Source organism: Podarcis pityusensis (genome assembly GCF_964106645.2).
Source record: "Podarcis pityusensis genome assembly, chromosome: 3".
In the NCBI taxonomy this organism is placed as follows: Eukaryota; Metazoa; Chordata; class Lepidosauria; order Squamata; family Lacertidae; genus Podarcis; species Podarcis pityusensis.
The window spans coordinates 104,842,488-104,868,935 of NC_138026.1; the positions used below are offsets into that span (position 1 = coordinate 104,842,488).

At 46.3% G+C, this 26,448-nt stretch overlaps 1 protein-coding gene across 8 annotated transcripts in view; it reads right to left on the minus strand.

Moving 5' to 3' along the window:
* The window catches only part of KLC4 (kinesin light chain 4), a 62,336-nt gene that overhangs the window by 28,162 nt on the left and 7,726 nt on the right, over positions 1-26,448 (minus strand). For 6 of the 8 annotated variants that reach the window (XM_080998159.1, XM_080998161.1, XM_080998160.1 and 3 more), the window contains exons 2-10: positions 6,795-7,068; positions 4,624-4,854; positions 4,219-4,297; positions 3,254-3,479; positions 2,294-2,381; positions 1,772-1,873; positions 1,121-1,294; positions 913-1,012; positions 174-226 (exon numbers count right to left, since the gene is read on the minus strand). In XM_080998159.1, the coding sequence (XP_080854285.1) occupies positions 174-226; positions 913-1,012; positions 1,121-1,294; positions 1,772-1,873; positions 2,294-2,381; positions 3,254-3,479; positions 4,219-4,297; positions 4,624-4,854; positions 6,795-7,049 (1,308 nt within the window). In that variant the 5' untranslated portion in view covers positions 7,050-7,068. Of the gene's footprint in view, positions 1-173; positions 227-912; positions 1,013-1,120; positions 1,295-1,771; positions 1,874-2,293; positions 2,382-3,253; positions 3,480-4,218; positions 4,298-4,623; positions 4,855-6,794; positions 7,069-8,354; positions 8,499-16,375; positions 16,496-26,448 lie in introns of those variants that run through there. The other 2 variants (XM_080998158.1, XM_080998157.1) reach the window with 2 other exon arrangements.

Consider the following 26,448-nt stretch of genomic DNA (forward strand, 5'->3'; position numbering starts at 1 on the left):
CCGCTGCAGCTACCAGTCAGCAGGTTTGGCACCATCAGAGATCCACTCTAAGGCAAAGAGAGGATGCTGCCATTTCTGGAGCTCTTCCCAATGCAGGACAGGTGAACAAGAAAAACTCAGGTGTGCGCTGTGTGCCTGCTCTCACCCACCAGAATAAATGTTCTCGCACTCACCTTGCTCATCTCCTCTCTTTCTTCTGCATGCATCCATATCGGCTTGTGCTCGTCTGCAGGATAAATTACAAATCTGGTTAAAACAAAACAAAACAAAACAAAACAAAACAAAACAAAACAAAACAAAACAAAACAAAACAAAACAAAACAAAACACAAAACAAAACAAAACAAAACAAAACAAAACAAAACACCCTGTTGGTATTTCATAAGGAATGCTACTCTTTCCCATGGTACAGTCGAGAAAGGAAGAAGCTTAAATTTTTGGATCCGTTTGCTTATTTTCTTTGGAGGAAATAGTTTTTGTCAGCCGGGCCATGAAAAGAAATAGGTAATTCAAAGAGTACTGTTGGAGAAGGAGATAGGCGCCTAGGCTCCAGCCTGCACCAGTGGTGTTTGGGGGGCGGGCACAAGGGCGGCTGCCCTGGGCACAAACTTGTTAGGGGTGCAAAATTTCAACACCTGGTGCTGCCTCAATACAGCTGTGCACTTCTGGCACTGGGCTCCTTTGAAAATGGTTTCTACCTATAAACCAGGAAGTGACCTCTTCCAGACAACGGAATGACTCTTTTCTTATCTCCATGGCTGCGATTTCCTGGGTGACGCGGACGCCGTTTGGCAGTTGAATGCGCATGCGCACTCCTTTCCTCCCACAGTGTGGTCCTGGGCACGGGCAACCCACGATACACCACTGGCCTGCACACCCCCACCAAGCCCTCCTCGCTCTTCGCTGTCCGTACCATCCACAGAGCCAAATTCCTTCACATGGGCCCGGGTGAGGATCTCCTTGTAGAGGACCTCTGCTTCCTTATATTTGCCTTGTTTCAGGTAACAGGAGGCCTGGGACAGAGGACAGGAATGACAATCTTAAAAATGCAGCGCAGGCAGCCACCGATCCTCATGCGCGATACCCACCCCCACCCCCTTTTCACCACCCAGTGGACTCACCAAATTGTTCTTTGTTTTGGCCACATTTGGGTCGTCAGGCCCCAGGCGCGACTCATATATCTCCAGTGCCCGACAGTAGTAATATTCTACCTCTTCATACTTTCCCTGATTCTGGCATAGCAAAGCCAAGTTATTTAATTGTTTGGCCACATCCGGATGATCTTTGCCTAGAACCTGAAAAGGAGGCAAACAAACAGAAAAGGCTAGTTAGGAAGAAAAGAAGCAAATCTGGGAATATGGCAGGATCCTTTTACTTTGGGGGGGGGGGCGGGGAGTGGCCCATGGAAAGTCATTTGGAGCTTCAGCTCTGGCAGAAATAGCTCCTTCTGCATCGTATTTGACACCTGCCCCTCCCTAGGCATTGCTCTGAATCCACATGGATCCACACTTTGCATGCAGAAGGTGCCAGTTTCAATCCCTGGCATCTCCAGGTAGGGCAGGGAAAGATGCCTGCATGAAACCCTGGAGAGATGCTGCCAGTCAGTGCAGACAATACTAAGCTAGACAGACCATTCTAGACTGACTCAGGAAACTTCCTATCTAACACACATGCTCCCCTTTCCTGAGTAGCATTGAAGAGGGTTGCAGAGGCACCCCGGCTGGTTGTCTTGACACCCTGGCCCTTTCTTCTCTAGGGGGGAGGGAATTTACCTTTTCACGGATTTCCAGTGCTCGCTTGCATAATGGTTCTGCCTCCTTGTATTTCCCCCTTTTGCCGTAGAGAACAGCCAAGTTATTCAGGGTTGCTGCAACCTGTAGAGAAACATAAGCAGACCTAACATTAGAGCCATGGAAGAACTATAGAAAGAAAGAAAGAAAGAAAGAAAGAAAGAAAGAAAGAAAGAAAGAAAGAAAGAAAGACCTATCAAGCAAGATACCTTTAAGCACCACTATCTTGCAACCATCCATGGCAAAGATGGTCCAAGATTTTTACAGCAGAATGGCCTAGTTCAGGGACTAACTCGCTCACCTTGAACTCCTTGTTTAGCTTTTGCAGCAAAAAGAACTCCCTTTTGAGTCATCTAGCCCTGACTTGGCACCAAACCCTTCCGAAGGGTCAGCTGACCATGTAACGTGACACTCCTGCAAGTCCCCTTGGCCACATGACTGGCTTACAACTCCCCACTGCCCAGAACTTCCTTCTCATCAAAGTCCAGGGAAACGGCTACTTACTGCAGGGTGGTCCTTGCCAAGTGTCTTCTCCCTGATGGACAGTGCATCGTTCAGAAGGTGAGCTGCCTCCTTGTATTTGTTCTGATCCCTGCAGCACAAAGTGAGGCACATAGTGAGCAATACTGGAGGGACAGAGATTGTATCACACAAGACCCAGGGAGGTCCTTCCTCCTTCGCCACACAACTTTCCACAGTTAAATTCAAAGCACTGAGTTTCACTGTCCCAGACAACTGTTCCGTAGTCACACAAGGGGAAAAACCAAGAAAGCCCTGTTCCTTCCAAAGTGAGTGAGTGTCTGCCGGAGTTGATAAGGTTCATTACTGAGTTATTTGAAGCTCAAAAGATCGCTCTCCTTCCCAGGCTGAGAGAAAAATGGCGAAAACAGGATATTTATTGGGACAGTGCGATTTTTGCAGCTGCTGTTAAAGTTGCAAAACAATGAAGCACGGGGTGGTGCAATGGAGAACTTCTGAAACAACAATGGGATACTAGCTCTGTCCAAGGCATGATGGAGAACAGCAACAACAGGGAAAAGATAGACATAACATTTCACAAGGACAGGAAGAAACATCACAGACAGAATAATTGCCACACACAGGAAGGTCAAGGATATAGTTTGAATGCTTCACCTGTAAGTTTATAAATCATTTAATGTGTCAATACAAATGGAAGTCGTTAAAATGGCAGTTGTTGTATAAGGGATTGTTATTTTGACTGGTGTGTAATTGAAATTAGTAAGATTTTGGAATGCAGAAATAAAGTAAATCATCAAACCATCAATCCTAGCATGTGGGGGCCCACCTAAATTATATAATTTGGCATCTGAATGATTGGTATTAATAATTGTATTATAATTTGGCATTGTTATAACGAGGCTATTATTGGATTGTTGTAATTGAAAACTAATAAAAATTATTATTAAAAAGAAGTGAGTGTCTGCCATTCCTTCCTCCTCTCACCTGTATACTAAGGCCAAGATGTTCAGCATAGTGGCCACGTCAGGGTGGTCATGGCCCGAAGTCTTCTCCAAGTCCTCCAGCGCCTGCTTGCAGAGGGGAACAGCCACTTCGTAGCGTCCCTGGGAAGCGTACTGGATCACCAGGTTGTGGAGTGTGCGCAGGCGTGCTGGGATCTCGTAGCCGCCTTGCTGGGCGGCTGCCGCTGCACTACTGTGCGGATGAGGCACTGCAAACATAAGAGCGCATTAATCGAGGATAGAGGAGGCAGCTCGCAATGCCATGGGGGCTATGGCCCATTCCTGCTGGCTAGCACTCCCTCTCAAATGAGACACAACAGCCGCTGGAAGATAGGTCCAAAAAGGTAGCTTTATGACTCTTCCTTTCATGTGTCCTCTGCACACGGTTACCCCAGTTACTGCTTTGATCTGCAGAACAAGCACTTTGATAAGTGCCACATGATGCTTGTTCTGCACTTGCAAGGAATTATACACCCAGGAACTCCCCGCCCATTGATATTAGACAGGCACCTTTGCCATACTGTCTGCAAAAAACCTCTTCGCTTAGGCAGCAGTTCTCATCCTGTGGGTCCCCAGATGTTGTTGGACTACAACTCCCATCATCCCTGAGCTCTGGCCTTGCTAGCTAGGGGTGATGGGAGTTGTAGTTCAACAACATCTGGGGACCCACAGGTTGAGACAGGCTGGCTTAGGGCAAGCATACCCAGACACATGGAATTTTGACATGTGTTTTAACACGTGATTTTATTCTATTATGCGTATTTTTTTAAAAAACAAACAAACTGCTGACTTTACTTGCATTTTGAAAGCTTGTTTTTAAAGACCTTATCTTAATGTAAATTTTATATCGTCTTATGCAAACTGCTTAATGGTTTTGATGAGGAAGTGGTATGCAAATCCTGCTGGTTAAATAAATGAATAATAAAATAAGGAAGGAATGCAACCTACACCCTTGGCCCTGGTCCTCTTCCTCATTTGGAAACAAGTCATCCAAGGAATCTTTTGTGGAATCGCCTTCTTTCTCCTCCTGGGACATTGATGGGGGGGGAGGGGAGAAACAAAGAAAAAGGGGGAAAGGAGAGCATGAGTGCTTAATATTTCGCTTAAGTAGTTAAGCTTAAGATTAACCAACCAAGCCCATTCAAAGGTTCTCCTCCCCAGCAAGAGAAGACCAACCCAGTTACTGTAGCTGGGGTGAGCCGTGTCTATCTCATCCACCCAGACAAACTCAAATTGCTAGATGCTCTATCAGGACCTCTTGGAAAGACCATCACTACTAGACTTTCAAGCAGAAAGAGCTCCATGTCAAGACACAGGCATCTTCCCCCACTCCAAAATGTTCTGGGTGCTCACCGATGGGGACACATCTTCATCGTATTTCTTCAGCTGGTTCATGAACTCCAGGTGCTTCTTTTCCTCCTCGAGCTGCGCCACCGTTTGCTCGCTGCGCTGCAGCTTCTGCTGGGTGTTTGCCAACTCGTCCCGCAGCCACTGGTTCTCCTGGCACAGCCGGCGCACCTGGGCCCGCAGCTTCTGCTTCTCGGATTCCACTGCGTTCAGGTGGTTTGACAAAGCCATCATCACCTGGCCCAAGGGAAGCAAGAAGAGACGTTCGCTGTTGCCTAACGCAGAGGTGGGAAAACCTTTCTTGACCCTGAAGGGCTGCGTTTCCTTCAGGGTAACCTTTGGGTGATGGGGGCAGGGGGCACATTAACAGTGGTAGGCGGAGCTAGAGGCAAAAGTGGGTGGAGCAATGAACGTAAATGTTACCTTTGTACAGCATGCTAGTTTCTAAACACACCCACCCACCAATACATATCCCCCTCTCTTGCTTGGCTGGGAGGGAAGAGAGTCATTATCAGAGCTCAGGGACATATTCTAGCCAGGCAAAAACATATGGCCATGAACAGTTCAGAGGACCAGCTAAAGAGGCCTGAGGGGGCGCATGTAGGCCCCTCACAGGCCTGAGTCTCCACACCCCTGGCCTATTGCAAGAATAGTTCCCCCTTGGGAGGTCCCTCTTCAGTGGCAGTTTCCATGTTGCTCTATCCAAAAACCTCCCGGCTGGCCTGACTTAAGGTTCGCCGTCTCAGTAAAAAGAAAAAAACTACTACAGGAGATTCCAAGGCCTGCAGGAAGTATAAGTCAGAGGATCACCTAGCCCAAGTCCTTGCCTCAGACTAAAATATGCAACGCTTGGGTTCAACAAGTTGGGATGATCATCTGTCATGGAAGCTTTGAGGTTCTTGCATACAGGGATTGGACTAGTTCTATGATTTGATGAAGTTGTGGTCTTGAGGGGGGGCGTGAATATGGCCCCTTAAGGAGTGCCATAAGGGCCCCACAGCTGCCTCCATAAGTCACCTATGGGCTGCCAAGGAGAAGCAAGGCTGCGGTTAATGAGTAAGAGGAAAGGGAGGGGGGGAGACACAAAGTTGGAACCATATTCAAGACAACCACGCCAGGCAGGCCACACCAGCTGCTTGCCCAGCTGTATTCCGGAGTCTTCCAAGACAACACAAAGGGTTGTGGGACAGGGGAAGACTTGAAGACCAGCAAAATGTGGAGGGCCTGACCACCTCTTCGGGTCCCTTATTTGTCAAGGAGGAAGGGATGGGCAGTGCTGCTGGACAGAGGGCCCAAGACAGAGGAACAACAATTCCTAATCTCCATTCCCCATCATTCATGCAGATTAGCTGAGTACCAGATTTGTATCTCTAAGGGCTGTGCTAAAACTGTTACAATTTTGCATCTATAGAAGCTGATCCTTTGACTTTCATATGCTGGTGCACATACATGTTTAATGAATAATAAAAATCTGAATAAATGTGTACTTGGCTTATTTTGCAAAAGTTACCACTTTTGCTAAATTATGGGATGGAGAAAGGATCGACTTTAAGGCACCTGAGCAAGGAATGGAAATCCAGCCAAACACACACACACACACACACACACACACACACCTGCCCTGCAAAGTCAAGACTTCAGCAACTTCACCAGAATTTCACACAAAGTTTCAAGCCTATCCTGACAACCGGAAGGCTAGAAACTTGCATTTTTAAAAAAAGAAATGCTACAAAAGCTTATAGATGTTGAATTCTATGCCCAAAGCTGCAATGATCCTGTATAAGAGTGGCAGAGTCCTGCCTACACCCAAACATGTTTGGCAAGCATGATTTCACAGAGCCAGCTAAGGCAATATACAGTACTTGACAACCTTTTTAAACAATGATTTCCCATACAGTCGTACCTTGGAAGTTGAACAGAATCCGTTCTGGAAGTTTGTTCGACTTCCAAAACATTTGGAAACCAAAGTGCAGCTTCTGATTGGCTGCAGGAAGCTTCCAAAAGCTTCGGCTTCCAAAAATAGTTCCCAAACCAGAACAGTCACTTCCAGGTTTGCGGCATTCGGGAACCAAAACATTCAAGAACTAAGCTGTTCGAAAACCAAGGTACGACTGTATTTCACTTACTTTGACGAACCCATATGCCGCTCCAAGACACCCCAATGGGCTGCCCCTTACCTGAGCCTCCCCAAGTCCCAGCTCAATCATCTCCACTGATTTGCGCAGCAGGTTGGCCTTCTCATGCACTAGGTTGGCTTCCTCGTCCTTCTTCAGACACTTGATGGTCTCTAGCAGGCTGTGCAAGATCGAGTTGTGTTCATTCTTCAGGGCTTCCAGCCCCTGCATCACTAGTTTGGTGTTGGAGATGATCTCCTCTTGGCTGAGCTTGTCCATCTTCTCCTCTCTGGGATATACCATCGTGGACATAGTCATGCGCAGCTACGATCCCCACCTACGGAAGGAAAGGGCAAGGTTGCTCACTTGGACAGGTCAGGTCCTGAAACGTTTAAAGCAACAGCTGCACACAGCTGATCCCATAGAGAGAGAGGTCTTATTCCCACTTAGCCTTATCACCTGGAGAGAAAGAGAGAGAGGGAGAGAGAGAGAGAAGGAAATTCCCACAACACCTCGCGGCTCTGTGTCCTTGCATAAAGAGGAAGACGGCATGTCATTGGTAGGCGCAACTTGGGTAAGGTTGATGGCGACGTCAAAGCTGCTACCACCCCCACACCCTTGGGAATAAAGAAAGCTGATTTAGCTGCCATTTAAGAGCACGGGAGGAAGAGCAGAGAGCACACCTCCAGCCCCAGAGGTCACATAAATCCAGCACGGAACGGGATGAAACAGGGACACATAGATTACAGTATGGCCACCGAAAGACAATGAGAAATTAAGTTGCTATTTCTTTCTCCTCACAACAGAAAGCCTCAACGGCTCAAGAAATACAAGTGTATCTTGCAGAGAACTAGGAGGACAAAATGTTTTGACGGTCTGGTTCCGGACTCAACTCCATAGAAGAAAACGACGGGGATTTGCACTCTTCAGAACTGAGGAGGGTTCTGGAGTAAGTGGGGGAAAGGAAGAGAAGGTGCTGTATAATTGCTCAGCTCTTCCAAGCACATTGACAAGTCAAGCCTTCCTAATTTCCGATCTGAGACTCTGGGAAGAGGCTCTGTCTCCCACCCACAACCCCTCATTTGCATTTCCATGGCTGAGTTTTCCCAAACGGCACTGTACAAATGCTAGCCATTGCTGAACGTCGAGGATTAGGGTTTGTGGGGCTTGGCAGACAGGCGAGAAGAAAGAAGGAGCCGCCAATGCGTTCTTGAAACCTGCAGAGCGGCTGAAACGAACGAGCCGGAAACACACAGCTTTGACAGTGAGAAAGCTGGCAGCCCTCACTAACGCGTACATACGCATTTGCCACCCGGCAGTGCAAAGCTAAGCGAAAGTTTGCCTAGGAAAACAAGGGAGGGAGAGAGAGATGCAGATTATACAGAGGCAACATCCCTCCCCAGCCGCACGGACACTTTCCCTGTTTTGTTGTTGTTGAAAAGAAGACGCCAAGATCCGGCTCCTGCTCCTTTGCCGAGCAGTTACCTGGACTCAAATCCTCTCTCAAAAAGATGCGCAGCAGCAATCCGATCTGTTCCACCCACTCAGCCAGCCAGCCAGCCAGCCGGCCGGCATGTCTCCTTACTCCATGGACCCAGAGCCTTCCACAGGAAGGGGGCTTACCTCATCAGAACAGCTGTTGCCGGTGGCAGGGCTTGCTGCAGAGACAAGAGACGGAAACCTGGGCTGGTGTGACCCTCCTTGGCAGGAGGCCAGGCTCTTACGCTACCCAGACAAGGCGGAGTAAGGGGGGCGGGAGAGGAGAGAGGGAGGAGGCTATCAGCAGATCTGCCTTTGTTCTCAGTCTGGTCCCACCTCTCTCTCTGTGGGTGTGGGTGTTCTCTCCCCGGGATCTTTGCTAGGCAACTGTCCCGCCTCCCTGTGTTTGCCCAGAAAGTCCCACTAAAAGAAACCACCCAGCGCCAGGGCAATGGGTGCCTCTCTCCCAGCACAGCTGCCCTTGATCCCTGCTCCCAAGGTGGGAAAGGGTCTGTCCCTCAAACCTAGGTCTCCTTGCGGCCATAGAGACCGGGAGCAGGAAGAACAAAGAAGGAAGGGAAGGGGGGAAAGGAAGGAGTGGCGAGAGCCCTAGTTTGCTTTTCCAAGTCAGAAAGGGGGTCTGAGAGTGAGGGAGGGATGCTCAGGCTGCACAGAGGGGAGGAAAGCAGGGTACGTTCCACCAGCAGGGTGGCCAGGGTATGCAGTTTTTGCTGGAAGGGGAAAGGGCAAAGCAGAGAAAACATTTTTGTGTTATGGTGGGGAGCCTAAGCACCAGGCATATTTTTGTAAACCACTTCGAGGTTTTGGTTTTGGTTTTTATTTATTTAAACGATCAATGGTCTATACATTTTCTAAAATAATAATAATAATTTTTTATTTATACCCTGCCCTGCAGAATGCAGTTTTCACACCTTACTTGTAACAGGTGGATGGGGATGTTGTTGGCATTTCGGTGCTATTTAAGTAAGAAGCCCCCCGCTTCCAAATTCAGAGCTACAGCACCTTCAGCTCCACACATTTAAGCTTAATATAGTCCCCTTTAAAAAAAAAAAAAAGATTTTTAATTTCAAGTAATAAAACATACCTATGCAAGGAAAAGAGAGCTTAGTACTTGTACTGAAAAGAAAGAAAAACAGCAGCTGAGGGTTGTAGTTTTAGACGTTCCAAGAAAGGCAATCAAATGAAAGTGTCTTTCCATAAGGTTCCATGAGTAGATCGAGGGTGAAAACTATGTGTGATTGTCTTAACAAAGTCAATAAAGGGCTACTAAGTTGTATAAAAAGTGTGAGTCTCTCCCCCCCCCCAACTCTTATTATTATTCCTTTTGTGAAATGGTTAATATGTTCATAAGCAAGATGTCCCATTCTTGGGAAACCCAGGCTTCAAAAATATTTGCATTTAAAGTTTTCCCATTTTTTGCAATCACTAATCTAGCATAGTCCCTTATTTTTAGGATACTGGAAAGCTATTGGAGTGGCGAAAGCTTTCTAAACACAGTTCGCAATCCTGTCAGTACAAAGCATTTTTGTTCAGCACAATCTAGTCACAAGGATGTTTAAAGAGCCAAACTCTGCAGCTTAACTGAGTTGTGCTTTATTACATAAAAGGTAAAGGTAAAGGGACCCCTGACCATTAGGTCCAGTCGTGACCGACTCTGGGGTTGCGGCGCTCATCTTGCTTTATTGGCCGAGGGAGCCGGCATACAGCTTCCGGGTCATGTGGCCAGCATGACTAAGCCGCTTCTGGCGAACCAGAGCAGCGCACAGAAACGCCGTTTACCTTCCCGCCGGAGCGGTACCTATTTATCTACTTGCACTTTGACGTGCTTTTGAACTGCTGGGTTGGCAGGAGCAGGGACCGAGCAATGGGAGCTCACCCCGTCGCAGGGATTTGAACTGCCAACCTTCTGGTCGGTAAGCCCTAGGCTCCGTGGTTTAACCCACAGCGCCACCCAGTGCTTTATTACATAGATCATAGAAATTATAGTATTATAGATATATATTATAGTATTATATATATACTATAGTATTATAGATATATATAAGAATTTGCTGAAAGAGTGAATTGAACTAGAATACAAAAAAAGGGAGGTGTGAGGAGGTCGATAGGACAAGTAAAGGAAAGGTAAAGATATGGAATATTGGATGTGTGTTTTAGTTTTTTCTCTCTTTTTTGCTGTATTGTTGTAGTGCTTTTCTATGTTTTTTTTCTCTTTTATTGTTGTCTTTTTTCTTTTTTCTGTAATTTTTAAACTTTTAATAAATATCATTTTTAAAAAAATAGAAATTATAGTATTATAGAGTCCAACCCCCTGCAATGCTGAAATCTTTTGCGCAACATAGGGCTCAAACCCACAACTCTGAAATTAAGAGTCCTGTGCTCTACTGAGCTATCTCACATCTGCAAACGTCTAGAACTTTTCCACATGTCCAAGACAAAGAGAGGGGCTCCCCAGCACATTTAACTATGAAGATATCCAGGCAAAAGTGCATGTGTGTGTGTACTTTAAACTTGTACTTCAACTGTCTCCATAAACAGAGCCAAAAGGGATCACAAAATAATTCACAAACCTAACAGGTAAAATAAAAATGCGTAACCAAAAAGAATAAAAAAATACAACTAGAGTAAACTGAAATACCAACGGGTAATCACACAGAATGCCTGTCTATGTTAAAAGACATCTAACTTTCCTTCGAAAAAACTGGAAGGCCTGGCCTGGGCAGGCTATCTTAGGGAGGATGTTCCAGAATTGGTTACATACGCTTCAGGTTACAGACTCCACTAACCCAGAATGCTACCTTGGGTTAAGAACTTTGCTTCAGGATGAGAACAGAAATCATACAACGGCGGTGCAGCAGCAGGAGGCCCCATTAGCAGTCTCTGCCTGGACACTGAGGTCCAGCGCCGAGGGCCTTCTGGCGGTTCCCTCGTTGTGAGAAGCCAAGTTACAGGGAACCAGGCAGAGGGCCTTCTTGGTAGTGGCACCCGCCCTGTGGAACGGCCTCCCACCAGATGTCAAAGAGAAAAATAACTACCAAACTTTTCGAAGATATCTGAAGGCAGCCCTGTTTAGGGAAGCTTTTAATGTTTAATAGAATATTTTATTTTAACATTTTGTTGGAAGCCGCCCAGAGTGGCTGGGGAAACCCAGCCAGATGGGCGGGGTATAAATAATATTTTTTTTTTTTTTAATTTATTTATTTATTTATTTATTTATTATTATGTGGTGCTTCAGGTTAAGAACAGTTTCAGGTTAAGAATGGACCTCCGGAACAAATTAAGTACTTAACCCGGGGTACCGCTGTGTAAGACGCCCCCTATTTTGGGGGACTCAAAATTGAGAAAATGCACTATGCACTATCTGTGTGTAAGACGACCCCTTATTTTAAACTTCAAAAATTTAGGAAAAAATATAGTCTTATACACGGAAAAATACGGTATATTTCTTGAGTCTGGGGTACAGCAGCGAGGTCATTCCCACAGCACTGAATAAGCGATAAGTGGCACAGGACTAAAACACAGACACTATATGCAGCTTTGTTATCCATGAAAACCTTTCAATGAAAATATTTTTTTAAGTGGCACAGAACTACCTAAACACCCTTTAATTGGATCCCTGGATCCAATTAAACTCACTTTGGTTACCAATTTTGTATCAAAAACATTCACCCACAAGGAGAACAAACCAGGAAATTTGAAGCTTCTATAACAACTTCTGTTTTCTTCTGATCTTGGTTGTTTGCCAAGGTTACAAAAATAAATACTTTGGGGGTGGGGAGTACCAGAATAGCAGGCAGATGGTCACCCTCCCCTATCCAAATGGGCTTGTCACAGCAATACTGTGACCATTTAGTCATGCCTACTAAATCCTCACGCATCTCCGGTTTGAATAAGCTCATCAATACTTACTTCTAGCAAAGACAACAGATGAGTTCCTACAAAGCTCTCAGCCCTGAGGCTACCAATGCTGGGATCTGACTCATCATAGCTGTAAGGTGTGGGATGGAAAAGGTTTGCAGAAAGCAGATATAGCAGCTCTTCTAAACTAGACGCTCCATAAAAACTCCTGGGTTCTCTGATCTCTGTGCTTCCAGATATAAATTGGCCGGGAAGGCAAGTCAAGGTAATTATGGGGGAAATGGTAAGTTGTACACTGGGAATCTAGTGACATACTCAGAGTTCTTTAATGAATCTTCCTTTCTTTTACTATATGGAAGGGAGAAGCATTTCACGTAAACAAGCTAAGAGGCAGAGGGTGTGTGTTCGAAGTTGGAGGGGGGAAAACCCACCATGATATCCCATGAACAAAACATTTCTAAGATCAGCATCACAGTCTTAAACATACAACTGCCTCCAACTCATTTGCCTGGCTCACAGAATAGGGGGGCGGGAATTGCTGCAAGGGGGCGGCAAAGATATCTCAGGTCTCCCCCCTGAATTTTCCACTTTGGTGAAACCAACAACTGCTAAAACTCTGCCCTGTAAGAGATTCAACTACAGTGGTACCTCGGGTTACAGACGCTTCAGGTTACAGACACTTCAAGTTACAGACTCTGCTAACCCAGAAATAGTACCTCGAGTTAAGAACTTTGCTTCAGGATGAGAACAGAAATTGCATGGGGGCAGTGCAGCAGCAGCGGGAGGCCCCATTAGCTAAAGTGGTGCTTCAGGTTAAGAACAGTTTCAGGTTAAGAACAAACCTCTGGAACGAATTAAGTACTTAACCCGAGGTACCACTGTACTTTGTCTTAGAAGCCTGAAGCATTCATCTTGGGAGGCTGCCTGTTGCATCTCTGCATGATTTGCTGCTCTGGACTTTCCTCCTCCAAACCACTGTCCTCTGAGGGAAGCCACTTCTGCTGCTTCTCTGCATTAGGAGTGCCAGGATAATTAACCACCCTCAGAGGAGGGTGCCTGTTGCATCTCTGTATGGTGTAGTGGTTAAGAGCGGTAGTCACGTAATCTGGGGAACCGGGTTCGCGTCTCCGCTCCTCCACATGCAGCTGCTGGGTGACCTTGGGCCAGTCACACTTCTCTGAAGTCTCTCAGCCCCACTCACCTCACAGAGTGTTTGTTGTGGGGGCGGAAGGGAAAGGAGAATGTTAGCCGCTTTGAGACTCCTTAAAGGTAGTGATAAAGCAGGATATCAAATACAAACTCTTCTTCTTCTTCTTCTGTGCAAGTCATTGCTCTGGGAGTGTTTTATACATTCAGGAGGCGTGTCCAGAGCAAGTGAAGTGGAGAAATGCAAGGGGTAGGCTTTTCTTAGGGCAGGTATTCCTTACTCTTCCTCCTAACAAGCTTTATGTTTAGAGCATGGAAGGGTGATGTCCATTGAGTTTTAACCCCGCCCTGCTCTCCAGCCTGATCTCTAGCTAAAAAAACCTGCTGGATCATCTAATGAATGATGGATCTCCTTTATCCATGCAGATAACATTGGTCCTTCAGCCAAACTATGTTCATTTGGCTATCCAGCCTTTCGGCATTCACTCCTCAAAAAACATTCAGCGCCAACAAGTACTCTAAAGGGCAAAGCACACCCCTTCCCAGGAGTGCTATTTTTCTAGAAAAAGAGGTGCTGGAACTCATCGTGAATGCCTCTCTTGTTCTCTTATAATGGCAATGGCACCCACCTGAGAGGTGCCAGAGCTGAGTTCCAGCTGAAAAAAGCCCTGCTTCTAAGGAAGGAGATTAAAACATGCATCTACGTGGCTTCAGAATGCTTTGCATACTGAAATGTGACAGGGGTGGAATCTACAAACATATAAAAACCACTCTGAAAATGCTTTTTTAAAAGTGTTTTTAAAAACACTTTGAATTTTCTATAAGGCTCACCATCACCATCCAGTGTCACACTTAAAACATTTTATTTGCAGCTGCAGAGCTGAGTCCTGATATAATGCTTCTGACACATTTCCTAATGCACCAAGAGAGCAGTCCATTGGGAACAGGCAACATGAAACATTCCTAATTCACAACCTGTCCAGAAATCAACCCACACAATCAGGTTGGTCATAACAGGGAAAACCCATGAGCTCTTGACCACTAATAGCTGGGAAATATTTCATTCAGCAGCCATTTCCCTCACTGGAAGATGGGAACAACAACAACAAAAATCCTTCCAGTTGCACCTTAGAGACCAACTATGTTATTGGTATGAGCTTTCGTGAAGAAGTGTGCATGCACAAGAAAGCTCATACCAATTGTTGTTGTTTAGTCATTTAGTCATGTCCGACTCTTCGTGACCCCATGGACCAGAGCACGCCAGGCACTCCTGTCTTCCACTACCTCCTGCAGTTTTGTCAAACTCAATGTGGTACCTTCGAGAACACTGTCCAAGCATCTCATCCTCTGTCGTCCCCTTCTCCTTGTGCCCTCCATCTTTCCCAACATCAGGGTCTTTTCCAGGGAGTTTTCTCTTCTCATGAGGTAGCCAAAGTATTGGAGCCTCAGCTTCAGGATGTGTCCTTCCAGTGAGCACTCAGGGCTGATTTCCTTCGGAATGGAGAGGTTTGATCTTCTTGCAGTCCATGGGACTCTCAAGAGTCTCCTCCAGCACCATAATTCAAAAGCATCAATTCTTTAGCGATCAGCCTTCTTTATGGTCCAGCTCTCACTTCCATACATCACTGCTGGGAAAACCATAGCTTTAACTATACGGACCTGAGACCAACTAAGTTTGTTATTGGTATGAGCTTTCATGTGCATGCACACTTCTTCACGAAAGCTCATACCAATAACAAACTTAGTTGGTCTCTAAGGTGCTACTGGAAGGAATTTTTTTGTTTTTGTTTCGACTACAGCAGACCAACATGGCTACCTACCTGTAACTGGAAGATGGGAGTATTTCACCTTTCCCCAGGACTACAGCTTACAACAGAGATGGGGAACTTGTGACCCTCCAGATGTTGCAGCATTGCAACTCCCACTATCCTAGGCCAGCTGGCTGGGGCTGATGGGAACAGGAGTTCAACAACATCTGGAGGACCAATGGCTCCCCACCTCTGCTTTTGAGAGCTAGAATTCCTGCACTTGGTTGGGCTAGATGAGCCTCATGGTCCCTTCCAACTCTATGATTCAAGTATAGATGGTGGGGGGATATTAGATTGTGCCCACATTTCTTTAAACAGCTACTGCTTCTAAGACATATGGATTTCAACTTTATACTGGGAATATGGTTAACTTCTGCAAAATCCACAAGTGCCCCCACATTCTTGTCTCTGATACATTAGCATCTTGCTTACTAAGGGATGAGACAATAAATATGTCAGCCTTCTAGGTACAGCTGTTGTAAAATAGTAGTTATCAAGGCACTTTTCATCTGCAACATGCTTTGCCATTTTTATGTATGCCCATCTCACAATTCTGCAGGGGAGCTCGCTATTACTCCCATTTTATGTATGGGGAAGTGAGGCTGAGAAACAGCGACTCACCCGAGGCCATGCAAAGTCTGAAACAGATTAGCATCTGAACCCAGTAGCTTCCAGACTGAAATCAAACCCACCATCTTTTGCAGCACACTGGACTTCAGGCTCTGTAAGATGACTGGCGTGCACTAATCCTGTACTTTACTCTGCATTCCCAGAGGCTGATGCAGAAGTGCCGAGTCCCACTGCACTGGATAATTGAGTTTTATCTTCCAAGAAGCAAGTTTAACCAAGGCGGCAGCAATAAATGGACAAGGACTTTAAGAGAGAAGCGAGAATGGCCTTGGTTGATGTGCCTCCCTAGCGCATCGCCAAATCCCCAACACTGGTAGGCCACATCTATAATTCACACTGAAAACCAGGCTTTGCCTTCCACCTATTAGCTCAGAGTTGTTGCTCTGCAGGAGCTGCACGCCAGCTGCTGCCCTCTGCTTTGTCTTGCGATGCAGCCAGCAACCCCACCCTGCAATACTCGCCAATAGAGCTGCTGAAATAATTCAGAGTTCCCTTTAATCCAATCCATCCCGACACAACCCATGTTAAACGTGGGCTCCAGCTTCCTGCTCTACCAATCAGTCTGGTCCAGAGGGGCTCCATCTGAATACAAATAAACAAAATAAGCTTGCCGTTTTGCCAGTAAGAACGGACAGCCCTCTGATCTTTGTCCTTCAGCTCCCGAAAGTGGAACCCCCACCCAAACCCAACAGAGCAACTTACACTGCGAAGAAGCCGGTTTCCACAGAAGCCTCCTCGGGCCAAGTGATGCTACAGAAACTGCACGGCATTAGTTATTAGCAGATCACACAGAGAGAGACGGCAGCATTTGATGCGCTGAATTCCCTCTCCACCAGAGGCAGAGTTACTATGCAGTTTGGTGGTGACCCACCCACTGCAGCAGCAGCAGAGATGCAGCCAGACTGCCGAGAGCAAATGCTCTCCTGCAAGCACAGAAAGATTCACATCCGAGGCACTGGTCCATAGGAAGTGACGGAAATACAAAGGAACACAATCAGCACCCTTGCAGGCTGCCCATCCTGCAGCCAGGGCAAACAAGCTCTTCAATATGCCCCACCCTGAGTACTTCTCAGCCACCAGTAAGCAGCAGGCTTACTGTACAGTGGTACCTCGGGCTACAGATGCTTCAGGTTACAGACGCTTCAGGTTACAGACTCCGCTAACCCAGAAATAGTACCTCGGGTTAAGAACTTTGCTTCAGGATGAGAACAGAAATCGCACAGCAGCGGCACGGCAGCCCCATTAGCTAAAGTGGTGCCTCTAAACATTAGGAAGAACTTCCTGACAGTAAGAGCTGTTCGACAGTGGAATTTGCTGCCAAGGAGTGTGGTGGAGTCTCCTTCTTTGGAGGTCTTTAAGCAGAGGCTTGACAACCATATGTCAGGAGTGCTTTGATGGTGTTTCCTGCTTGGCAGGGGGTTGGACTCGATGGCCCTTGTGGTCTCTTCCAACTCTATGATTCTATGATTCTCTGGTTAAGAACAGTTTTAGGTTAAGAACGGACCTCCAGAATGAATTAAGTTCTTAACCCGAGGTACCACTGTATTGCCATTATGTTGGGCACCTGCTCAGAGCTCCTTGGAGGAACGATGGGATTCTGGGCATAGTGTGATAGCACATGCAGCCACCCTGCTGAAGCTGAAGCAGTTCTTCCTACTAAGGGTTCAGGATCACAGCCTTACTAAACTAAGCAGTCAAGACTATCCCCATTCTGAACACATTTTCCTGGAAGTAAGCGCTGCTGATTTCAATGCAACTTACAGACGGAGGGGTCATAGCTGTACCTTAACTACTCCATACCTGCAGCAAAACAAACCTACAAACAAGAGCGGCTTCTGCTAAGTATCTAAAACATAATGGGTGGCCTTCCGATATCCAGGGAACAGCATGTCTTCATTTGAACCTTCCTGCACATATTGAGCTTCAAAAAACAAAGGTCCAGATTTAGAAAATCATGGACCACCAAGGTTAACAAAAAGAAACAGAGCCTGTTTTAGGGACTGTACCCCTGACTTGGAAGCGTTTGTCCAGGATAATCCGTTAAAGGCTCGTTCTTGATGGCCTTTGGTGGAGGACTAGATCAAGATTTGAGGAAATTCTCTCTAGTTCTACTAATGATTTTATAGCCATATATATTTTAAAGACACTGTTAGGTGCCCTGCAGTGGGCTTGGGGAGAATCCTTGCATCCTGTTTTAGAATTAGAATTATGTCTCTTTACTCCAGACATTGTTGGACTCCCATCATCCCTGACTACTAGCCATACTGGCATGGGTGAATGGGAGTTGTGGTCCAACTACATCTGGAAGACACAACATTGGCTACCCCTACCTTACTCAGTAATGCCCCTAGACCTCTCACTGCTCATCCTCCTGTCTCTACATTGCTACTGCCCTCGTATTAAACAAATTGAGACCTTTTCCCTTACCCCATTTCTCCCTCCTTTGGGGAAGGGCTGTAGCTTAGTGAGTGAGTGAGTGCTCTGCATGCAGAAAATCTTGGGTTCAATCCCCAGCCTCCCCAGGTAGGGCTGGGAAGGGCTTCTGTCTGAAACCCTGGAGAGCTGCTGGCAGTCAGTGTAGACAGTACTGAGCTAGATGGGTAAAGGTAAAAGTGAGCTAGATAGACCAATGGTCTGACTCAGCTTCCTATTGTTATAAGAAAAAAACCTGCTCCTTTTCCCTTATAGGGTATCCAAGAGGCCGTATAGAGTCCTTAAGTAGGTTCCCTATCAGAAGGAGAAAATAACAGAGGGCAACCAGAGAATATTAAGAAGCAAAGCAGCTTAATAAGCCTGATCTTTATTAAACTGTTGCAACAGGGTCCCCCACTCACCCACGCAGGGAGGGTGGAGAGGAATCCCAAACAATGGTGTGCAAGCCCTTATATAGACTTTTGAAATTGCCCACCCTGTAGCTCAATACCACCCCCAAAGAATCATACAAACATCACATAAGGAGGCGGTCTCCAACAGAAATAGATCACAGGGGGCAGTCTACCACAGAAATCCTGTTTGTCAGGATACCTGACAATGGTCACTGATTGCGCCACCTGGGTAGCCTGGCCATTCATTTTGAGATGCTAAATACTTAGTTCCTGAATCCAGGTCACAGGCTCACCCTATTCATACACAAATTTGCCCTTAAGACAGAATTTGAGCAAAGAGACAATGGGGAGGCTTTCTTCTTCATTGCAGATAATATTTGAGGTCACTGGAAGAGTCAAAATGGTTTCAGGATTGCTCTCCTGTACTATTTCAGACATGTGGTTTCTATACTTATGCACATGTTTGCCTTGTAAATTTATGGACATGAGATTTATATATATGAGACCTTAGAATTCATATAGCACTATGTTCTTAAATTATGAGTCAAAATAGAAAAGTATACAGTGAAGCACCAGACTCATCTTTTAATGGCATGTCAAGACACACAACCCTTGTCAGCTGCTACCCTCCAACATGCCTGTCTTCAAAGGGAAGACAGGCATGCCAGGCTCCCTAATACATATTTACCCCATTTGAGTTAACAGGAAAGCCAAAACGTTAAAACAGGTACTGGGTGGGGCTGGGCTCTGCCCCAAGTGCAAGATAAGCACTTACAATAAAACTCAAGTACAAGGCAGTCTTGTCTCTTGCTTTATATCAAGAGAGAAGAAAAACAAGGCTTTTCACTCCACGGCTAGGTAAATATTAACTCTGCTCTCCCATTCCAAGGTGGTTTAATTATAGCCGCACCCAATGGAGATCTGTGGTCGCTTACAGCCATTGCGACTCTGTAAAGCCGCACGGAAGACGTCAAGGGATATTAAATGTTAAACAGGGCGGCTTGCTGAGTGAAATGAAAATCGGCATGCAGGAGGAAAGAGCGAATAGAGGAAGCACTTCATACAGCTTGAACAGAACTATACTTGTCTAATAACAACGTAAGGAGAGACTGCAGGATCAGGCCAATGGCCTATCTTGTCCAGCATCCTGTTCTCACCATCCACACCCCCTTTCCCCTAAGAAAATAATAGTGTGCCATTTTAATTATTGTATATACCCTGGCTCCTACTTTTCAGTCAGCATTCACTCAAGAGGCTTCTAACAATTAAGGCCTATCACAAAATAATACATGACCCCGGGGGAAGGGAGACTGGTAGAAAGAGGAGAAAGATGGAGGGTGTTTGGGACAAATCTCACTTCAGGTTTCTTTGTTTCCTGCATTGAGTGTGTCCCACTTGCCTTGCCATGCCTTGCTTGATTAGTTTATTCATCCATTTTAAAATATCCTGGACACTCAAAATCAGGAGTTTGATGACTGCAGAGAGAAGGAGAGTTTGGGTTCTGCCTCCCTCACCCCAACACACACTTTACTGTTTTGGATGTCATGTTAAACCAGAGTTTGTACTTCTGCACAACGTCTTGGGCTCTAGGCATCCTGCCCCATTAAGAAAAGGCCATCTGGAGCTACTGCCCATAACATGAACTTGGCTTAGTACCCACAATTGTCCAGGGGCAAAGTTTTATTTAAAAGACATTTTTCTCTCTCCAAATATCCCATTCCTTTCTGAACTTTTAAAACCCTCTAAAGTCAGGTATTACATTTCTTTCAGAGCATAAACAAGTGGCAAAAGGCTAATACTATCACAGTAAGATCATTTCAGTGCCATTCCTCCCAAAGCCTCACCTGGATCTACCAATTTACTCTCTTGATAAAAGCTAAAAGCTGGTACTGTTTCCTATAAGGTAAAGGTAAAGGGACCCCTGACCACTAGGTCCAGTCGTGACCAACTCTGGGGTTGCGGTGCTCATCCCGCTTTATTGGCCGAGGGAGCCAGCCTTTATTGGCCGAGGGAGCCAGCGTACAGCTTCCGGGTCATGTGGCCAGCATGACTAAGCCACTTCTGGCGAACCAGAGCAGCACACGGAAACGCTGTTTACCTTCCCGCCAGAGCGGTACCTATTTATCTACTTGCACTTTTATGTGCTTTTGAACTGCTAGGTTGGCAGGCGCACAGACCGAGCAACAGGAGCTCACCCCGTTGCGGGGATTCGAACCACCAACCTTCTGATCGGCAAGTCCTAGGCTCAGTGGTTTAACCCACAGCGCCACCCGCATCCCTACTGTTTCCTATAGCACACAGCTATTTCCCCCCACTGTGATTTATTCCCATGGCCAGTGTTTGCACACTTCATATACAATTCTATCCAAACAGCAAATGTGGAGAAGGAGAGAAAAATGGGGCTTAAGGCTGAAACTGGAGTCCAACAACATCTGGAGGGCCACAGGCTCCTCATTCTTGCAGTACAGTGTCCATCTGTGAGAATCAAAAGACCAGTTGAGTGGTATTTACTCCATTAATGTGACAGCGTCCACACCCTGGGAAATGACTTCAACTAGCTGGCTGAACCAGCTGTAATGGGTGTAAACTGCCAGTGAGTTGGGGACTTCTCCTACATGTCAAGACAAGACTCCGGCAGATTGACTGGATGAGACCAATACAGGTCCAACAGTCAAGAAGGCGGTTTCTGCATGTGCTGTAGAGGGAAGTGAGGGGGAACTTGGGAAGGTAGTCCATCTAGGAGAAGGAAAAGTCTGATCCTGAACCTCCACTATCTTGCAGGATATCTTCAAGAGAAGAAAAGGCTAAGGAGTAAATGCCTACACAAATCTGGAGTGGAGTCCCTAAGACCATGGGTAGGCAAACTATGGCCCAGGGGCCGGATCTGGCCCTATAGCCTTCTAAATCCAGCCCGCGGGTGGTCTGGGAATCAGCGTGTTTTTACATGAGTAGAATGTGTGCTTTTATTTAAAATGCATCTCTGGGGTATTTGTGGGCCATAGGAATTCGTTCATCCCACACACAAACACCCCAAAAAATATAGTCCAGCCCCCCACAAGGTCTGAGGGACAGTGGACCGGCCCCCTGCTGAAAAAGTTTGCTGACCCCTGTGGCTAAGACGGTTGGATGGCGCTTTGCATGACTTCTTCGGGCAATTCCTGCAACCAAGCTGATGCCAAACGTATTGCTCTGCTTTCCTTTGGACCATATCATTCTGCAGGAGGAACTTTGTCCCAGATTTAATCTTGCGAACAGACCTGATGAAGGGTGGTATATAGATCTCATAAATTAATAATAATCAGTGAGGCCAAGTGGGGAGTCTTGATGTTTGTGCAGCCCAGGACCTCCATTCACACTGTCCAGACTTGCACCCCAGAGAAGTCACTTTGGTGCTGCTAACACAGCATTTTGACTTCACCCCCAGAGTTGCCCTCCATTGTATCTCAAGACAGATGGCAACAACATTTACCGTATTTTTCGCCCTATAGGACGCACTTTTCCCCCTCCAAAAATGAAGGGGAAATGTGTGTGCGTCCTATGGGGCGAATGCAGGCTTTCGATGAAGCCTGGAGAGCGAGAGGGGTCGGTGCGCACTGACCCCTCTCGCTCTCCAGGCTTCAGGAAGCTATCCGCAAGCCTTGCAAGCCCGGCGGGAGTTCCCACGGGCTCGCAAGGCTTGCGGGCGGCAGCCTGCAGCCCAAAGCACGGGGCGCCCTCCGGAGGGCGCCCCATGCTTCGCCCAGGTGTCCACAAGCCTTGCGAGCCCGGTGGGAGTTGCCGCCGGGCTCGCAAGGCTTGCGGACAGCAGCCTGTTCTGGGGGCTGGGGTCGGGGGAAGCAGCTGGGGAGGGAATAAATTTTTTTTATTCATTTCCCCCCCAAAAAACGAGGTGCGTCCTATGGGCCGGTGCGTCCTATAGGGCGAAAAATACGGTACTCTTTAAACAAGAGACATATGCAGGTTTAAAATCCTTGGCGTCTCATACCCATGGTTGTTTCAAGACAATCTCATACGAACTCTGGTCTTCAGATGCAAGCAATCTACTTAGGCCACTTCACAAATACTGATTTCTCCCCCCTTCCCACTATGAAGCACTGCTCCTATGTCAACAGATAGCACCAGCGGAAATCCCTCTGCTTCCACTCTCAAGATCCCTCTTGACACAGTCTATGAGGAGAGTTCGAAACAGGGGCGGCTGTGTTCAGACCAATGCTGTGAATCCCCCAGAGGTACAAAGGGCTAATTTGTTGTTAGTGTCTGAGTTGAACATTTTCCACACATCAATACCCATGCTGACAGTGCAGATCTCACAGGCCCAGATGCAGATAATATGCCTCCACTCCATACAGAATAACAGTGGTACTGTTTTAGATCAAACCTATCCATTCTGAAGGAAATCAGCCCTGAGTGCTCACTGGAAGGACACATCCTGAAGCTGAGGCTCCAATACTTTGGGCACCTCATGAGAAGAGAAGACTCCCTGGAAAAGACCCTGCTGTTAGGAAAGATGGAGGGCACAAGGAGAAGGGGACGACAGAGGACGAGATGGTTGGATAGTGTTCTCGAAGCTACCAGCATGAGGCTGACCAAACTGCAGGAGGCAGTGGAAGACAGAAGTGCCTGTCGTGCTCTGGTCCATGGAGTCACGAAGAGTCGGACACGACTAAACAACAACAACAACTGTTTTAGGTAGGAATTGGCGTGAACATGCTACTATCGCAGAGTAAACCTACATCAAATTACAGTGGTACCTCAGGTTACATATGCTTCAGGTTACATACGCTTCAGGTTACAGACTCCGCTAACCCAGAAATAGTGCTTCAGGTTAAGAACTTTGCTTCAGGATGAAAACAGAAATCGTGCTCCGGGGGTGCGGCGGCAGCAGGAGGCCCCATTAGCTAAAGTGGTGCTTCAGGTTAAGAACAGTTTCAGGTTAAGAACGGACCTCCGGAACGAATTAAGTACTTAACCCGAGGTACCACTGTATACCTATTAAAACATTCAAGTCTGTTTACAGCAAAGCAATCTATACAACTGACACACACTCACACATCCAAAAAAACCCCACACCAGGAACATGTCCTTTAACAGTGGTATTCTTCTGGTGTAATTTTATTTAAGCAAGCACAAATACGCAGACAGAGCCAAAAGGGAAGGATATACCAGAGGATTCTTGCATGACAATCTGCAGGAGTCTGCAGCAATTTGAAATAGCCAGCAATACATGAAGTGGGGGCAGCTTTTCAGCTGCAATGAGGACAACCCTACTGTGGCATGCCCCCATTCAGTTGCCTACCGCGCACTAGTTAAGGTAACAGGATATTGCTGTACAAGCTGCAGAGATCCACAGTTTTAAAAGGCAAAGCACAGCAGCTGGATTGGCAAGCAACACAAAGGAACAACAAACAAGGAAGAACCAAGAGATATACCTAATTAGCTGGAAGAGTAGCAGCCCAGGTCTAATACACGCTTGCAGCAGCTAGCGAAATGTTATGGAAGGCAGTACACAATAGTCACCATGGAGCAGCATCTTTTCTGGTGGCCGCCCATGGAAGGCAGAGCAACAACATGCTGCTTGTCAATGGCCAGCAGCGCCCTGTGATTACGTCAGTGGCCATTTGCTGCTGGCCAGCAAAACAAACAAAGTAGCAACAGGATGATCGGTGCATTTCTTCCTCCACATACACATTATAAAAAAAAAGTCCCTCAGCCAGCTGCTGCCACAAAACTGGCAGGCAGGAAAGCAATAGGTGAGCTCTGTGATTTCCCACCCCAATGCACAAGTTATTTTTAAACTAGCTGTTTGCCTACTGCTCCACGTGGCTGGCCAGCAGCAAAATAAAACAAATTAAGAGTGGATGCTGAACTTTCTCTTGCACTACTCCACACAATGCACACTTTCCAAAAACTACTCCATAGCTAGAGCAGCTGCCTACTGTTGCACCATGAGACCAGTGGGCAGTACAGTGGTACCTCAGGTTAAGTACTTAATTCATTCCGGAGGTCCGTACTTAACCTGAAACTGTTCTTAACCTGAAGCACCACTTTAGCTAATGGGGCCTCCTGCTGCTGCCGCGCCGCCGGAGCACGATTTCTGTTCTCATCCTGAAGCAAAGTTCTTAACCTGAAGCACTATTTCTGGGTTAGTGGAGTCTGTAACCTGAAGTGTATGTAACCCGAGGTACCACTGTAAAGCAGAGAGGACACAAAAAGGCCCAGCGTTTCTCTCTCCCTGCCTTTCAATAAGCCCTTCCACGGGTAGTAAAGCAAAAAGAAGACAATTGGGCACAACCATACTTAGTTTCCCCCTTTTCAAAAAGTCCAAGGGCTGATGGGAGTTGTAGTTCATCTGGAGAGCACCGGGCTGGCAAAGGGTGAGCTAGTGTCCATGGAAAGATTTTTCTCTGTAGAGTGTTACTTTATTTTGTTCTCTCCCCTTTCTAAGATCACTTCTCCTTCAGTCTCCTTTTGTACCTCGCCTAGCAACTGCCCAAGCCTCCTTAGGAAGGTCGGCTTTTGCAAACATGAATTTACAGCAGTCTGATTGCTTTGTGCTTGTGCAACCATTTAAGCAGCAGACTAGAGAGTGCTTCCAATGATGAAGCTGCCACTATATATGAAAGCACTTTCCCAAACTCCCCACAGCTGAATCATCCCTTTTCCCCACTGAATTAAATGTTAGCACTCCACTCTTCCAGCCAACAGGGCTCATGTTTAGCGTGTGGAAGACTTGAAATTGGGTACTGTTGCCTAGCACATCTGTAAGGATTTCTAAAATTGGAAATATAAAACGCAATTCTGTGTCTGAATACAGAAGTAAGCCTCACTGAGTTACTCCCAGGTAACCACATACAGAATTGCAGCTTATGGAACTGTCTCTCCTTCCTCAACTTCAGGAAGAACTAGAGATTCTAGTTTTTATCGCTTTTTAATTATTATTTAATTATTATTATTAATAATTATTATGTGGGAATATTAATAATAATTGAGGCTCCAATACTTTGGCCACATCATGAGAAGAGAAGACTCCCTCGAAAAAACCCTGATGTTGGGAAAGATTTAGGGTACATGGAGAAGGGGACAACAGAGGACGAGATGGTTGGACAGTGTTCTCGAAGCTACCAGCAGGAGTTTGACCAAACTGTGGGAGGCAGTGGAAGACAGGAGTGCCTGGCGTGCTCTGGTCCATGGGGTCACGAAGAGTCGGACACGACTAAACAACAACAACAACATTCTGTTGGGAGCTGCCCAGAGTGGCTGGGGAAACCCTGCCAAATGGGCAGGGTACAAATAATAAATTATATTATTATTATTATTATTATTATTATTATTATACAACTTCAGCACCACTAATCTCTGCATTCTCCACACTCCGAAAGACAGCGTTTTCCTGAACCTTTATTCAGCACCAAACTACTTGCACTTTAATCCTCTTAATTACATGCCATTGTACCTGGTATGTGCTCAAGACAATTTAGCCATGGATAATCTTAGTATATAGCCCTATCATTGCTTCTTAATATAGGAAGATTAAGACCCGGACAAATTAATTGCTCTCAAACAAGACAGGATAGTTTCTTCAGGGGAAAAGATTCTGAGGCAATGACCAGTCATCTAGTCGGAGAAAGGAGAGGGTTATTTATGAAGGTCATTTCTGAAGGAGGGAACACAAGCAAGTTACTCTAGGGCTGAAGATCTAAAGGAAAATGGGCTCCATGTCATAGTCAAGGGCTATGGAGGGATTGTACTCAAGCCAAGGGAAGATCAGCTTGGCCCCATCTGTTTTTTAGAAAAGGAACAACTGCAAAGTGCTTTCCAGTTATGACAGGGTGGAAGGCAGGGAGGGCAACAGCTGGTGGAGCCAGAGACACTGAAGGGTACAAAACTAGAATCCATTGGCTGTGCCTATCTTCCTCCTTGCTAAGATCAACAAAAGCAACATTGACACTA